The sequence below is a fragment of the Sesamum indicum genome, linkage group LG1 (genome assembly GCF_026168435.1).
Source record: "Sesamum indicum cultivar Baizhima isolate 11 linkage group LG1, ASM2616843v1, whole genome shotgun sequence".
NCBI lineage: Eukaryota > Viridiplantae > Streptophyta > Magnoliopsida > Lamiales > Pedaliaceae > Sesamum > Sesamum indicum.
Window position 1 is genome coordinate 17,022,437 of NC_142657.1, and position 17,955 is coordinate 17,040,391.

The following is a 17,955-nucleotide window of genomic DNA, read 5'->3' on the forward strand; positions in this document are numbered from 1 at the left end:
CAAAATTTTTTTGCTATCCTAGCGAAAAGTACACCAAAAAAATGCCATTGATTTTTTTTTTTTTTAAATACACCTCTTCCCCGACAATTTGAAACTTTGTAAAGTGTCTGACCATTGTGGAAGGCAAGGATTTGGTGATTGGGAAACTGAAATGGCACTTTGCAACCCCAAAGAAAACGAAAACCCTTTCCAGATTATGGTATGTATAAATTTGAACTGAGGTTGTTGTTTTTTCTGTTTGTTGTATGGAGTAATAAACATTGCATATGGGTGTTTTTCCACCTTAAATAGTAGAAGAGTTTTGTAGTGGTACTATTATTTATTTTGATTCTTGGCCCGAGATGTACCTTTTTCTATTTTACTGACAAGATTCTTTGACCATGTGCTTGATATTTTGGTTTTTTCTGTTGTTGTTTGGTTAAAAAAATTGAGCTTTTATTGTTGGTTTCACATGGCAACAGTGAGGTGGTTACTCACTTGATATATGTGTATATATTTCGAACAACTTGGTAATTAATACTTTTGGCCACTTTTTCAACTTTTCTGTTTATATATATTGAGCTTATACTATCTGAAGATGATACTTACTACTTCTTTTAATCATTTTAGATGATTTATCTTTAGTTGTTACTTTAAAATTGCATCATGGTGTAGTAATCCTGATCCTGGTGATTATAAAGGAGAGAGTCATTGCTGTTTATGACTGTGTAGACATAAATTGCATTTGTCTAAGTTATTTGGATGAGTTGTATTTGAAGTTGGGATATATAAATGGGTATAATATGTACTACAAGTTGGGAGAACATGAATTTCAACTTTTATGTTCTGCAGATGATTTAGTGTTTATTTGTCTGGATCTTTATATTGACAGGATGGTCTATGTGTACTTAGATGTAAGGGTAGATGATTTAGGAGCTGAAATTGGGCCTTCCAGTGTTAGACTTGAAACTAATAAGGGGATTAATATTGATGAGAATGATACAAATCAAACTGACTCTAAAGATTTTGAGTACTTTAATGATAGTAAATATGAAATGGGGGAGAGTGAAGAAGGAAATGATGATGAATTATTCGATAAAAATACAAATATAGAGTATAGGACCAAAATTATTCCTCCAAATATATACGTTTTTCCTCCATACTTAACAGCCTACCAGCCATTGTCGGAAATAGAGTATGTGACCAAAATTAAAAAAGAAAAAGTCATTTATGGGACAAAAAATGTAATTTAACCTGTAATTTATAGTGCAATTAAATGTACTATTACATATGGGCATGTTTATGTCAAGAAATATTTTGATCTTGAATTTGACCTTTACATAATAATATTTTTGGGGTCCATCTAAGAAAATTAACTTTCTATTAAATTCAAATGAATTAATAACAAAATAAATGCACGGGTAAACTGCACTAATAAATCTAATTACATAAATATTTTTTATTCCTTGGAAAATTACAACTAACTCTCTGAAAGATTGTTATTATAATATACTTTAGGGAGTATTTGTATAAAATTCCGCCGCTAAATACAAAATATACTTACAATTACATCTAATAAAATAATAAAATACTTATAATTTTATAAAAAAAATTAAAAAATATATTTGTATAATTAAACTTAACCTCGAATTGTCAATAAATTTTCTAAATATAATTTAATGTTTTAGTTACAAGAAGTTTGATTAGACTGATAGAGTAGACTGTGAGTGTGAGGCCACAGCAGATACGCTGTTAGGCCCTCCTAATCTTTGGGCTAGAATCCACATAATTGTGTCATATGTTATGTGTGTGCGTAATTCTCTAAATTATTTAAAATTAATTATTATGGCATGTGATTTTGATGTGCATATAATAATAATTTTGAATATATTATCAATGAAGTCAATTTGTTAAAATAAATAACTTATCAAAACTGATGAAATTAATTAATTTCGAATGTGTAAAATTTATCGACGAAGTCAATTTGTTAGAGGGATTGTTATTTTGTGGAAGAAATAAATATATAGGTAAAATACAATGACTTTTTCTAAAATTTAGCATAATTACGAATACCCTTTTAGTTTATACTAATATGACTTTTCACTATATAGTATATACTAATTAACTACGGCTATTCAAAGACTATTAACCATTATTTATGTAATTGAGGCAAAAATATTTGCTAAAACTAATTACTGTGGTAAATATTTTTATTATAGATAAAATAATATTAATTTATTATAATTTTTAAGTTACAGTAATTTAAAATATAGAAACTAATTAAAAAAACTTATTGTGAATAGACGATTTTCTGTGAAAAATCAAATAAATGGATATGATAGTTAGCATGAGCGCAAGGAGGTGCAATGGCTTTTCAGCCTACGTGGTGAAACTTGGATGAGAATGTTTAACAAGTTTAAAACTTTTGGTTCAATGTAATTTTTTTAAAAGAAAAGGACATTTTAGGAATCATACACTTTTCCAACATATTCAAATTTTGAATGGCTTTAGTCTTAATAAAAAACTACTTACATATCTTTATATATTATTAAATTGAAGTGGCTCACTACTCGTGATGATAAATTATCTTTTGAATATTAATTTTAAAGATACAAATACATCATATATTGTCGAAAATTTTCTCATCGACTATTCTCGAATACTCAAATCAATTTCAATTTTAGAAGCAATTAAAGGTCAAATATACAGTGGAGGAACACTTACCCTCATAACTAGTGAACCAATAATACTTAATTTTTATTTTTTAAAGTGAAAGTGATGTAATATTACTTTATTAAGTAAATCGATTATAATTATCAAATCAGATATTTATATCTAACAACTATCGACAACTATAACAATCATATACTGATGATCAATATCAGTAACCATACACAATCAACAACTATTATTAAAATAGAACAACACCTATTATTAAGTAAAATAATATCCCACACATTAGTGGAATTTGAACCATGACCTTATAATCATGGGAGCCTCAAGTTCACGGATTGAACTCGACATCATTATCCTTTTCGCCTTATTCGAATGACAAAGATTCATCTGAATCACACACCCAAAACGCACTTTAAGAATTTTACATATGTCTTTCGTGTTTTTTCTCTTCGATTCTCTCACATTTCAAAGGTTTAATTATGGCAGCATCGTTGTCTTATTTACAGACGTTCATATATTCATGAGGTAAATGTCCATTTTCGCCCCTATACTTTTTAACTTAATTCGTGCCTTTTGACTGTATTTAATTGCATATTTCAGGTGGAAACTAGTGCAGAAAGATTGACAAAAAGCTTAAATTAAAAATAATTAAAAAGACAGACTAATTTGAAATTAATTTACCAACATTAAGTACCAATTGATGAAGTCAACGGGGCCTATATCATGTACCATGAGATTGGTCTAATCAAATATGTGAATGTTTTTTCTTCTATATTTAATTTCGTACTTTATTATTTAAAACAATTTATTAATTATTCATGAATATTTTTTTTAATAAAATACCCCCCAAAAAAAGGGGAGTTGAAATTGGGATAGTGAAAGTAGTTGATACCATTGTGGAAGATGTCCACTTTAATGAAATGGTCCGACTAAACTAATCATATAATAAATAAGGTAAGATTTATTTTAGTTATTGACTTTTGATTTTAATTTTGAAATAATCGTTCCTATTTTTTTTAACTAACTTCAAATTAGTCCGTTCAAACCAGTAGCTTTCTTATATTATTCTTACGAAACTCTTTTATTTTTTTTTTAATATAAAATTACTTTTCATTCTTTTTTAATTATAATTTGGTCATTTTGTTTTGAAACTTAAGAAAAAATTAATCCTGTTTTTTGAAATAATTTATTGATGATCAATTATTCAGATAATAACTTAATACTGGTATATTAATATAATTATGAATTTAATGAATGTATTGAATTTACTAAATTAAAAAATATATTTAAAGAAAAAACTTCTAAAATTAAAATATAAATAAAAAAATAAATATATCAACTATAAAATCTCTTATTTCATTCTGGCTTTCTTTTAATTGAAAAATTCAACAAGTTCAATAAATTCGTGATATTTATGTTGATATGTCATTAATCAAATTGTTATTTATACTTTTATATAACTGAAAATCATCAATTTATTTTGTTTGCCATTTTTATAATTTTAATTTGTATTTTTCTTTCTTCTAAACTTGTATTTATTTTTTCGACAATGGAATTAATTTGGTTAGATAGAATTAATTATATAATAAATGCATGTTTGTTTGTTCAAAAGAAGTGGTAGACGGTCTTAGCTGAAATTAGTGTGGTGAGATGCAATGAATTATATAGTGGGCACATTTTCGACCATTAGTTTGGTAAGACGTAAATTAATTAGAACTCACCGTAATTGTGCCACTTGAAATTAGGATGCGTACTATTTGATTGTATTGGCTAACGGAAAGAACAATTGTTGTTATTAATTGGACGAAAATTTCTCAATTGTCCTCAGATTGAAAAAAAAATCATATATGGGACTCAATGTGCGAATTGATCTAAGTGTAGGACCAAAAATGTAATTTACCCCCTCACCTTTATAAAGATAGTTTAATTAAAAAGAACTTGCCTAACCCAAATCGGTTCTCATTCGGGATGGATTTTTTTGAGCCCGACTGCAATTGCCAACGCTAGCCAAAACTTTGACCCTTAGTTTGGTCGGCACAAATAAAATAATTATTCATCACGAGACTTAAGACCACGTTTTTTTAATCAGCATTAAGTGTTGCCTCGTGTAATTTTTATTATTATATTGTAATGAATCATTCTCTTAAATTATATAATTCTTATATTTATTATAAAATTAATATTATTTGTAAATTATAAATAAAATACATGCAAAAATTATATAACATTGTTGGCATAAACGGTTCGTTAGAATGCAGTCAAATAAATTGGGTTATGATATCCGTGATGAGTTATCCATGAATACTCCCCGAGCCCCATCCAAACAAGCTACCAACCCCATTGTTGGGGCGGTGACATCAGTATCACATACGGCTTATTAGGCGGTTCACCAACTCCGAGTGGGTCCCAACGCTCCACCACCAACCCCCACAACCACTGGATCAAATGGATCGGCACCGCTGACTTGGAAATCAAATCCATTTCGTCAATCAACACAATATTCCCAATGAAATCGTGTTTTCTTTTTTTCTTTTTTCCTTTTTAAATTTCAAATGGTAAGAAGTCATCGCCACATGTGATCATTCAAACTTACCACTACTTGTGCAATAATTTGGCATTATTCATTTAGACTACATAACTATCTTCATCCATTATTGTCACCAATTTAGATGTATATTTTACCTCCACACATCCATAGCTACATAATTGTCCAAATTGAAATGTTATGACTATAAAATTATGTGTTTAAATTATATATGTTTATTGATATTAGTCTATGTTGATGGTAATTATTTCTTTACTGTAGTAATAGTTGTTGATTAATTGTGGATATTATTAAATAGCTATAGTTGGTATAATTGTATTCGATTCATTATAAGAAAAAAAATTATAGCTAAATGGCTCATTTTTATTAATGGGTTGTTGTTGATTCAATTGCGATCAAAGTTGTCTTTTGTTTGGTCGTGCTCTCGGATATTGGTTAAAAATCCTTTCTTGTTTGTGCAGACTTAGGATCAAGTCAGTGCCGCATCGAGGTTTAGAACTAACAAGAGTAAAGCTTACGAAATTATTTGAGGATATTGATGCACGAATAAAGCTTGGTTTCCTTATCTACTACCACGTATGTGTTATAGTCATCAACAGCCCACAATTCGACTTGAAAGTGGGTTCGTTCTGTCAAGTGATAAATGAATCGATCTATTTAAGATGGTATTTGTCAAAGTATAAAATTTGACTCTAAAATTACACTTATCAGGCGGGATTTAACTTTTATTTATAAAATCTTGTATTTGATATTATTTCTTAGGATAAAAAGTATAAACATGCCCATTATTTTTGAATTTTTATTTTTTTTGGGGGTGAAGATATAGAATAAGGAAATTGTAGGTTTGATGAATGAATACAAGTGCGAGTAAATGGACCCACATGAAGACCACTCAAGTTTGTGTGATGTTAAAGTCTCCTCTCCTCGCAGGAGTTGGTGAGAATGGCGATCTCATCTACGCCACTGGTCACCATCCCACCAACTTTCTCAACTAAGCAAATTTTCATCTCCATCAAATTACAATTAATTACTAATTAACTAATTATTTTTATATATTAATAAGTAATTTTTATTTAAAGTAAGTTAAATACACTGCTCATAACTCACGTAATGTCTTTGATCCTGCAAAACTACTTACAAATAGCTTCTTTTTCCCTCTCATCAGAAAAAAGAATTATTGATTAAAAATCATGATAATAATAATTATTATTAATTATGGGTAGATAATATCGATAGAAAATTTTGGCTTAGCCACAAAAGCTATGAACAACAATCGTTGCGTGGCCGTGATCAATGACTATTTATTTTTAATAATTATAATTAAATATTACATTCCTTTTAGTATCTATTTTTCTCTCATCAATTCCCTTTTTTTTTTTTCTCTCTAACTATATATTCATACTTTTTTTTTTTATAGTTTCTGTTATTTATATAATGCACAGCTATCGATCATAGACTGGTTACTAATTATTATACAATTGGAGAAAACATTTTTTGTTTTTCAATTTTCTTTCTTTCTCCCATTCCGGGTATCTTTTTACTTTTTCCTTCTGATATCTTCTTTGCCACTTCCTCTATTTTTATTATTTTTAACATGTGTATATGTATATATTTTAGATGTGTCGTACAAACTAAAATGTTATAATATAATTAATACGTATATTTTATATAAAAGGTAACAAATCACCACAACAAATGCCCTTTATTTGATTAATTAAATTCAGCTAAAATATTCTTTTAGAGATAATTATCATTCTTTTCTAAAATTTAGTATAATTATACATAAATCTCTTACCATTTGAAAAACTATATCTAGTACTTTGAGCTTTTATTCCCTTTATTAAATATATTATTTTATTAGTTAAAATTCAATTATTTTTAGCTTAAAATCAATAAATTCGATAAATTTTACTAATATTAGATAAATATAAATATTAAAAATACTGAATGTAATTCTTTAAATTATAGATTATTTAAGTGTAATTACACTAAACTTTTAAACAAAAGAAGGTGTAATTATTTCTTTATTTAGGAAATTGCTTTATTTAATAGTTCTAATTATTGTGTTTACTTTTTCCCCCACTTACATATCCAATGTCCTAAAGTTGGTTAAGCCACGCCAAGAAGTATTTTCCCTTTTGTTTCTAGTCTTCTTCATTAGGCGCGGTAGGTAAGCGCTCCACGATTATATAATAAGCGCATTTTTCCCCATCTTTCTCTTAAGCGTGAAACCATCCCACCTTCATAAACCCACCACCACCACCACCGCCACCGTCACCGCTTTCTGAAGTTTCTTGGATTTGGATAACTCATCAACTCCTTGCAGAACTGGGAGAGCTTCAAACGACCATGAAGATCAACGTGAAGGACTCGACGTTGGTAAGGCCGGCGGCGGCGACGCCGATGGTCAGCCTCTGGAACTCCAACATTGACTTGGTGGTGCCCAACTTCCACACACCCAGCGTCTACTTCTACCGCCCCACAGCCGCGGACAACTTCTTCGATGCCGGGGTGCTCAAGGCGGCGCTCGGCAGGGCGCTGGTGCCGTTCTACCCCATGGCGGGGAGGTTGAAGAGGGACGAAGATGGCCGGGTTGAGATCGACTGCAACGCCGAGGGAGTGCTCTTTGTGGAGGCGGAGTCCGACGGGGTTGTGGATGATTTCGGCGACTTTGCTCCGACGTTGGAACTCCGCCGCCTCATCCCGGCGGTGGATTACTCTCAGGGAATTTCGACGTACCCGCTTTTGGTGTTGCAGGTGCGTTCTTGGTGTCGATATTCTTTCTTTGCCATGAATAGATTTTACTGTTTTTTATTTTTTTTATGAGAAATTCCATTATTTATTTTCATATATTTAAAAATTGAAGAAGTATAATTAATATTTCTAACTTAAAAATATAAATATAGAAAAAAAATCCTATTTTATTCTTATAAGTAATCTTTAAGAGTAAATTACGTACATCATTGGTCTAATTAAGTAGCATATATATTAATTATGGAAGAAAATTAACATTTTAGGAAACATTCATCGTTTGAAGAAATTAATTTCAAAACAATTTAACCATATGTAATAATAATAAACTTGTTGAAGGGAGATTTTAAATTTCGAAATAATCACAACTATTTATGTGTTTCTATATGATAGAAAAATACTTATATAGCAAAAATTTCGAAGAATATCATATTGCCCTTGGCATTCAATAGGCCAACTCATCAGTCATTACGTTTTCCTAAATTGCCAAGTCATCCAACATTACAAATAAAATAAAACATACTTAAATCGTTATATTCATAATGACTAATCTAATTATAGTATTACCAACCCACCATGCTAATTAATTCGATCACATGTATTATAATGATGTTTTATTAGTAATCAAAATTAACTATATAACATAGATGTTTTAATTAATCAAATTCACAAATAAATTTTACCAGTGTAGATATTGGAGAAATATATTATCATTTATTATTGAAAAATAATATTTCCACTTAGAATCATTATCCATATAATGAAAAATAAAATATAAAATTTTGTCGTAGTTCTTGTTCGTAAGGAATTCAAGGATTTTGAAACTACCATTTATTTTTATTTACATTTGACCAAAAAAAAAAGAAAGAAACTTTTACACTCGATAGAAAATTTTAATCCATGTGTATACCTTAACTATTATTTTAACATCTCAACTCCACAAATAAATGAAACTCTTCAACTATATTTTACGTCATTTAATATTTTTACCATGTATTCAAAATTTGTTCAACACATTAATTTCCTATAGCTACTCAGAACGTACCTCTAGTTATTGGACAACGTGGGAGACACAAAATGGCTGCTCCTCGTATGTTGATTACCTGAAATTTATTTAGGTATAAGTACTGATTTTGTCTAAATACGGGTCAGCAAAGAACATGTTGCTTGTCGTTTAATCTAGGATCTGGCTCATCTAGTAATTCAATGTACAATGTTTCTAGGACATGACTGGAGTTTCATTTCTACTATTATTTTATTTTTTTCTGTTGGGATGGTCAATGTAACATGTTATACATCCGGCGTTTGTTTTTTGGTATTTTACATGCTGACATAAAACTAAATTTTGTTGCACTAAAATAATAACTATATCATAAATTAGAATGCTCTAATTCCAGAATCGTTGTAGGTCACACATTTCAAATGTGGCGGAGTTTCCTTGGGTGTCGGAATGCAACACCATGTAGCAGATGGGTTTTCTGGCCTCCATTTCATCAACACATGGTCCGACATGGCTCGTGGGCTAGACCTCACGATCCCTCCTTTCATCGATCGAACCCTCCTCCGAGCCCGTGATCCGCCCCAACCGCAATTCAAGCACATTGAATACCAGCCCGCTCCAGCCATGAAAACCCTTGCATCCAAGGACGCTGAGGCCCCCGAAACAGCTGTTTCCATATTCAAGCTAACTCGTGATCAGCTCAATGCCCTAAAGGCCAAGTCCAAGGAGGGCGGCAACACGGTAACCTACAGCTCGTATGAGATGCTAGCCGGCCATGTCTGGCGCTCTGTCTGTATGGCACGTGGATTACCAGAAGATCAAGACACGAAACTGTACATTGCTACTGACGGCCGGTCCAGGCTTCAGCCTCCACTCCCACCTGGCTACTTTGGCAATGTGATCTTCACAGCCACGCCTATAGCCGTGTCAGGTGACCTAACGTCCAAGCCTGTATGGTATGCTGCTAGTAAAATCCACGATGCGCTAGCCCGAATGGACAACGACTACTTGAGATCGGCTCTTGATTACTTGGAGTTGCAGCCGGATCTTAAGGCCCTCGTTCGTGGGGCACACACATTTAGGTGCCCGAATCTTGGAATCACCAGTTGGGTTAGGCTGCCTATCCACGATGCCGATTTTGGGTGGGGTAGGCCAATCTTCATGGGGCCAGGCGGGATTGCCTACGAAGGTCTGAGTTTCGTGTTGCCAAGTCCAACAAACGATGGGAGCTTATCAGTCGCAATTTCCCTTCAGGCAGAGCATATGAAGCTTTTTGAGAAGCTGCTCTATGACATTTGAAACATATGATACATATGTTTGACAACCTTCAGATCTACCTAAAAACCTCCTCGCATCTCCTAGTTTCTTGTGCGTTTTTATGCTCAAACGATTACCGTTCTTCTGTCAGTATGTGGCTGTCTACCTCGGCAACATTCCTAGATATGCCAAACCTTTTCTGTAAGGATAATGATGCAATTCTTGGACCAGCCTATGCCTATGAAGTACTAATTGATAGTGTATTAGTGCTGCAATTTTTCATTGGTATTGCATAACCGTGCTAATTTTCTCTGCCAACAGTTGAGTTGCACACCCTCTGAATTACTAAATAGTTCAAACAAATCACTTACAAACTAATGAAGCAAACCAAAAAAATATACAGACGGATAACGATTCCGTTCAGTCAGGGTAATGGAGATGGAGAGCAAGGAGCAGAGTGAAGGTGAAACCAAGAGATGAGACAAGAAAACAAGGCTTATGCAACGGTGCAGCGCTTTTCTTGGCTGGCCTGCGATGAACTACATTAGCACCACCGTAGGGTCCCTTTCCTTTCTGCGCGTCTTCTGTCGACGTAATATTCTTCAATCCCATGATTAGGTCTCTTCTACCATAATCTGTGTCCAAATCATACCGTCACCAGAAAAACCAATTGTGAAGGCCTTAACATCCAAGAATGAGTATACAGTTTCTGACGTACCTTGCTCATGTGGATCATCTGATGGAGAGAGATGGTTCGAGGAAATCAAGAAATCTCTGCTCTTAAGCATTTGAGGAGTTCCAATAGCTGAGGTTGTAAGGAAACTACCAGCACATAAGAGGACCACACAAAGCCAAGCGAAACAAGTCATTTTTTGCATTTATTTTTCTATGTGGGGCTGGAGGAGGAGTGAGGGCCGGATTGTTATATATAAGGGTAAGGTGTCTTATCATAAGGTTGGAAGAGATTTGTGAGAACAGATGTTTCTAGTGGGGGCAAAAAAGCGGCTTTACTTTGCTTCTATGAAGTTGCAACCCGAATCTTTTATTATAAATTGATAATGCATCTCATCTTACATTTCATATATAACATCAATTTTTATAAATTTTCAAACTTTAATTCCATTAAATTTTTACGTTAACAACAAGTTCATGGCACGGGCTTCGTCAAATTTTGAAAGAAATTAAGGTTGTTTCATTAGAAATGTAATGAAATTAAGGCTTGAGAATAAAATTGTATATTTTTTAGAATTATAAAATCTGATGTGACAGAACTAAAAAACAATAGGATTAAAATTAAAAAAAAAAACTAACTTACAGATTAACGTACAATTAATGTAATATAATTGGTAATCGTAGCTCTATTCTAGTGATGGTGACCGTGCACTACCGTCTGGTATTTTATAATTAGGACAAGGGACTTAATAATATATAAAGTGTTAAGATCCTTTTCTTACCTAACAAAATGCACGTTAAGAACAAATTTAATAAAAGACAATATCTTGACTAATAAAACCCATGCAAATGAAAGTCATATAGAAAGGGGGGTGGAATAGTCAACATGAAACTCGTATTATGCGGTTAATAAAACTTAAACAAATTTAGTAAAAGCAGACAATATCTTGACTAATAAAGTTATTTGTTATATCTAAGAACCATGGCAAATGTTTTAACCAACCTCGCAGATACCACGACCAACAACCGTTGCATGGTCGTGGACAATGATCATTTGCATCGGCAATTTTATTTTTAACCGTGGCTAATGGTGTATTTTTTTTGTATTGAATGTTAACTAATCGGTGGTCAAAATTTAATTTTTCGCGCTAATTTTATTTCACCTTAGTAATTAGTATTAATTTGTCATAATTTTAAGCGATAATAATTCATAATGTTAGGAATAACTCATCTTTTTTTTGTAATAGTTTTAGTACATTCTACATTTAAGTGGAATTGTTGTTTCAGACTTAATTTCTAGACAGTAATGATGGCTCAAACCACATTTGTTATTTATTATGGTGAAGACTTGCCAGTGATCACGTCTGAGAGTGTCATTGAGGTTGCCTTTCTCCTACCGTTTTTTTAAATGAAAAGCAAAAAGAAAAACAAAAGTATAATTCAAAATTACAGGTAAGAATATCAAGCAAGCAAAAAGAGTTATCCATAAAAGTAGACATCTTTGAAGAGTGATTTCAGTGATTTGTGATGTGAAAGATGGCAGTTAGTGGTAGACAAATACTGTCAACTCCACGAATTATAACTAGTCATTCAAGAGAATACGATTCTTCACCCTTTTCTTCTGACCCTCATCTGGAAAAAACATATAGAATCATTTTTTAGTTTGTCCAACCTCTATTTATAGCATAGCCCATTTTGTGGGTCACATTTCTGCTTTCGACGGAAAATAACATTTTTTGTTTGTTATTTTATTTTAGTTTCATTTATTATAAGATTAGTATTTTTAGTCTCGTAATTTATTTTATCTTCATTCATTTTTTATCTATAATTTAAAGGTGTAGAGAACGTGTTTAGTATGTGTTCACTAAGTATTTTTGGTAGGTGAGAAAATTAGTTTGTTTTTCAACTTGAAACCATTTTTAAAGAAAAATATAACTACATTTGAGAGGAAAAAATAAATCTTGAAAGAAATTAGGGTAAAAAAAAATTATTATTTCTCTTTTTTCTCACAAAAATTGAATCCTCTCCTTTCTATACTTTTATAAGTTAAAACCAAATAAAAACAACACAAAGTATCAAGTTTTCCACAAGTGAATCAAATAGGTCAAATGAAGTACTCATATACTACTATTGAGAAAAAAAGGGCCAATTTTTTCTCTAACCAAAAGTACTTAACGGCAATGTCTTAGGCACATGATCTACATCGTTAAATTGTAGATGAAAAAATGCATGTGGACCAAAAGTGCTAATTTTTATAATTTATCGAAATTAAAGTTCTAATCCCATAATGAATGGGATCAAAAGTGATATGAATCTTATAACTTATGGGACTAAAAATACTATCTCCCCGCTTTTTAATTTGTTTCTCTTTTGCACTTGCTTAGGAGATTCCAATCTTGTTGTACTTTTTTCTATTCATTTTAATGTATATACTATTTGTACAAAATCTATTTTTAAATAAACTAAATGATATGATCTTTGTATGAATAATGTGTATATAAGAAATATAATAGAAATGTAATGAGATTTGAAATAAAAATTATAATTCGCTCAATGAGAATTATAGTAGCTTGTTTTGAATTAAAATTCTTGTGTTGGAGTTGTTGATTTTGTCCGTGGCTCTTTGAGATGTTGGAAGGTTTACTGGAACAACTTGCACACTAGATCGATAGTAGGTGCCAGCATGGTGTGGTACACATTTGGGATGAGGTGTCGGTGTTCTGACACAAGTTGCTAGGTGCACCTGACATGTTGATTCATAAATATCAGGCGCCGGATGAAAATCACTGGGTGACGGCGCATGGTCTGGTTGTATGATGCGTGGACATGAGGACTTTTGGTGCAGGACGGAGCGTCCTTAGCCCATTTCGGAATTGTGTGGATATTGTTGGCTGATGTCTCAATAGCATGACGCAAAATGTGTGAGACATTGCAGGAAATAGTGGACGAATGCGCATGGTGTCAACACATGAGCGATGTTGAGTGCCTACGTGTTGATGTTGTGATGGATTTCTAGCAAGATGTCGGACAGTCCGCGCGCGCAGGATGGCCTAACGATGCACGCACGCTGTTGATAAGCCGAGAGACAACTTAAGGAAGCATGTGCATGAAATGAGTAGCCGGCAGTTGGTGTTGTGTATTCCATATCAATTCTTGCCACATGACATGGGGCTGCAGATTGTCATTATGAAGGCAGAAACAATTTTAGGCAGTTTTCTTTCTGTTTTATAGAGAATGTCAATTATTATTTTATTGTATTTTTGTATTTAAGGTCTTAGTTTGCACGTTTCTTTTGTAGAGTTAGAGAGTGAAATTGTATGTAAGCAAGCTTCTTATTTCGAAATTGAGGAAAAACATACAAAGATAGTGATTTGATCGTAAATCTATACTTTTTTCTATATTCAACATTGCTTAGGTTTTTGATGGAGGAAAAATCATTCAAAAATAAAAGTGAATATTAGAAAAATTGTATAAGGACTACAAATTTGTACAGTTATACTCATTTGCTAAATTGACTGTGAAAAAATTATGATGTCCATATATAGTCAATTAATTAAGGGGTAAAATTTGTAAACACCCCCCCCCCTCTCATTAGATGTATAAATAAGCCCTCAAATCATTATAGGAAGAACCCTTTTGCGGACAGGAAAAAGAGAGATTTTTGAAGTAAATATTTACCACGTATTCAGAGTGTGCTTGAATTACTTACCTCTAATTTATTCTCCATTAGTTTCTAACTTTTGCATACTTTTGTGGGTAAAAATTTCACTCAAACTCAACTTTTACACTCTATGCATGTGTGTGTGTAAGACTAATTGACGTGCGGGAGCTAAGTTGCACAGTGGCCGTTAACAATTTTTTTGTTACACGAGCCCCCTGGCTCCTAGTATTTAAGGGTGGGCATGGTTGGGTTTAGGAATTTTCAGATCGAGAAACCTATTGTGTTAAGTTGTGAAGATTGATTTGAAGAAGAAAAGGATAACCTGATTCAACTTAGAATTCCCAAGTTGAGTTGGAGAAGGATAACCCGATTCAAAGTTGAGTTGGAGAAGGATAACCTCATTCAACTTAGAAATCCCAAGTTGAGTTGGAAAAAGGATAAGTCATGGCTATATATACTACTCTTATTAGCATTGTTTTATAGAGCAAAGTAGAATAGAGTAGAGAGAAAAGAAAGAGTTGAGACGAGGGTGAGTGTTGTTTTTCACGTGTGGTGAAGACTTGCATACAAGTGTGTGTGTGTTGTACTCCTCAATTTTCCTCCTCTTTGAGTGTTTTCTCCTGGCTTGGTATCGCCCCCAGACGTAGGATTTATATCCAAACTGGGTTAACAAATTCGTGTGTCTTTTATCGCCTTCATATTCCACCTGTTATCCATCTTAACCCGATCCATTTCCTAACAACTGGTATCAAGAGCCTGGTTCAAGGAGTTAAGATGGAGGGAAAGTTTCCAGTCGAACGGTTCAATGGTTCCGACTTTGGGTTTTGGCGTATGCAGATGGAGGCCTACCTGTACGGGAAGGACCTGTACGAACCACTTGCAGAGAAGTCCGAGAAGACGAGTGATGAAGAATGGAAGGTGCTCGATCGAAAGGCGATGAGCGCAATAATCCTGTCGCTCTCTCGGAATGTCGCCTATCATGTGAAGGGAGCAAAGAGCACGAAGGAAGTCCTACAGACTCTTGCCGATATGTACGAGAAACTCTCAGCAATGAACAAGGTTATGCTGATGAAAAAACTATTCAGGTTGCAGATGGAGGAGAGGAAGTCGGTGGCCGATCACCTCAATGACTTCAACCAACTCACGACACAGCTGGCGTCTGTGGATATCGTGTTTGACGATGAGGTAAAAGCGTTAATTTTGCTTTCATCTTTACCTGACAGTTGGGATGTGGTTGTTACTTCGGTGAGCACTTCGTCTGGGAAGGAGAAGATGAAGTTCGACAACATCAGGGACATGATGTTGAACGAGGAAACCCGTAGAAAGCAAACGGGTGGATCATCTGGCTCTGCACTACATACAGAGTCCAGAGGGAGACCTGACACACGGGGTAAATACCGTGGAAGGTCAAGGTCAAGGTCCAGGGGGAAGAATAAAGGCAAGAAGGAGATGGTGTGCTGGAACTGCGAGAAGCCCGGACACATGAAAAGCGAATGTCGGGCACCAAAGAAGGAAAAGGAGGGCCGGACAGCGAATGCCGCGACGGAAGAGATCACGGATGCACTCTTGTTGAGCGTGAGCAGTTCTTCCGATGATTGGGTTGTGGATTCAGGGGCCTCATTCCACTCATGCAGCAACAAAGACATCATGGAGCCATACACCTCAGGTGATTTTGGCTTAGTTTATCTTGCAGATAACAAACCCCTCAAGATTGTAGGAAAGGGAGATGTGCGGATCAAATCAATGAATGGGTCATGTTGGACCCTACATGATGTGAGACACATACCAGGACTGAAGAGGAACTTGATCTCAGTCGGACAGCTGGATAGTGATGGATTCCACACGACGTTTGGAGACGCGAAGTGGAAGATCAGTCGGGGAGCAATGACTTTGGCACGAGGACTAAAGTCGGGAACGCTCTACATGGCGGGAGGATCCAGTTCAAACATCCCCTTTACAGGAACTGTATCGCAGGCTAACCTATGGCACAATCGCTTGGGCCACATGAGCGAGAAAGGAATGAACGTGCTGAAGTCGAAAGGACGGTTGCCCGAGTTAAAATCGGTGGAGGTGGGTCATTGTGAACACTGCGTGTTCGGAAAGCAGAAGCGGGTGAGCTTCTTGACCACAGGAAGAACTCCGAGGAAAGAAAAGTTGGAGCTTGTTCACACCGATTTGTGGGGGCCAGCACCAGTGTCATCTCTTGGTGGATCAACGTACTACATGACATTCGTCGATGACTCCACTAGAAAGGTATGGGTGTATTTCTTAAAAAGAAAATCTGATGCCTTTGATACATTCAGGAGATGGAGGGCACTAGTGGAAAATGAGACAGGTCTACAAGTGAAATGTCTCAGATCGGATAACGGTGGCGAGTACAGCAGTGAAGGTATCAAAAATTACTGCGCCGACCATGGAATCCGAATGCAGAAAACAATCCCGGGGACACCTCAGCAAAATGGCGTTGCTGAGAGGATGAACAGAACACTGAATGAGCGTGCGAGATGCATGCGATTGAAGAGCGGACTACCAAAGATGTTTTGGGCAGATGCAGTCAACACGGCTGCTTTCTTGATCAATCGAGGGCCTTCTGTCCCGTTGAACAACATGATACCGGAAGAGGTATGGAGTGGTAAGAAAGTGGATCTTTCTTTCTTACGTACGTTTGGTTGTTCAGCCTATATTTTGAACGATGATCGAACTAAGCTGGATGCTAAGTCGATTAAATGTACATTCATTGGGTATGGGACTGACGAATTTGGGTATAGATTCTGGGATGATCAAAACCGGAAAATAATTCGTAGCAGGAATGTTATATTCAATGAGGATGTAATGTACAACGACAGGAAGGTAAGCCCGGACGATGACAAGAAGGAAAGGGAATTTGTTGATCTCGACATTTCAAATTCCGGGATCATGAGACCAGCAGATACGGATTCAGTGGGAGTTCAGACGGACGAAACCGAACAGACGGAGATAGAGCCAGAACCAGTATCGGAGGAACCGATTACTGAAAGCAGCACACCCTTGGCACTGGGTCGAGAACCGAGGCTGAGAAGGGCCCCAGATAGGTACTCCCCCTCTCTTTATTACTTGCTTTTGTCTGATTGTGGAGAACCCGAATGTTACGCAGAGGCAGTCAATGATGTCCACAAGAGCAAGTGGGAGCTTGCGATGAACGACGAGATGAACTCGTTGAAGAAAAACAACACATGGGAATTGTGTCAGCTCCCAAAAGGAAAGAAGGCCCTACAGAACAGATGGGTCTATCGGGTTAAGGAAGAATCAGACGGGAAGAAGCGGTACAAGGCAAGACTCGTAGTAAAGGGATTCCAACAAAGATACGGTATTGACTTTACTGATGTTTTTACACCTGTTGTCAAGTTAACTACTATTCGTCTTGTGTTGAGCATG

The 17,955-nt window shown here is 34.7% G+C and overlaps 2 protein-coding genes across 2 annotated transcripts; one reads left to right on the forward strand and one right to left on the reverse strand.

Moving 5' to 3' along the window:
- The first annotated feature begins 7,353 nt into the window (after positions 1-7,353).
- LOC105165248 (shikimate O-hydroxycinnamoyltransferase) lies at positions 7,354-10,471 on the forward strand. Its single transcript, XM_011084204.3, has 2 exons — positions 7,354-7,957; positions 9,360-10,471. The coding sequence occupies exons 1-2, from the start codon at positions 7,550-7,552 to the stop codon at positions 10,248-10,250; spliced, it is 1,299 nt and encodes a 432-aa protein (XP_011082506.1). The 5' UTR covers positions 7,354-7,549; the 3' UTR covers positions 10,251-10,471.
- Positions 9,047-11,114, reverse strand: LOC105165240 (uncharacterized). Its single transcript, XM_011084191.3, has 2 exons — positions 10,927-11,114; positions 9,047-10,843 (listed from the first exon to the last, which is right to left on the reverse strand). The coding sequence occupies exons 1-2, from the start codon at positions 11,084-11,086 to the stop codon at positions 10,629-10,631; spliced, it is 375 nt and encodes a 124-aa protein (XP_011082493.1). The 5' UTR covers positions 11,087-11,114; the 3' UTR covers positions 9,047-10,628.
- Positions 11,115-17,955: the final 6,841 nt, after the last annotated feature.

Bases quoted from the DNA above. Each gene is read 5' to 3' on its own strand.
- LOC105165248 (XM_011084204.3), top strand. From the start codon at position 7,550: ATGAAGATCAACGTGAAGGACTCGACGTTGGTAAGGCCGGCGGCGGCG. The intron at 7,958-9,359 runs GTGCGTTCTTGG...GAATCGTTGTAG, and splicing joins ACCCGCTTTTGGTGTTGCAG to GTCACACATTTCAAATGTGG.
- LOC105165240 (XM_011084191.3), bottom strand. From the start codon at position 11,086: ATGCAAAAAATGACTTGTTTCGCTTGGCTTTGTGTGGTCCTCTTATGT. The intron at 10,844-10,926 runs GTACGTCAGAAA...ATTTGGACACAG, and splicing joins AGATGATCCACATGAGCAAG to ATTATGGTAGAAGAGACCTA.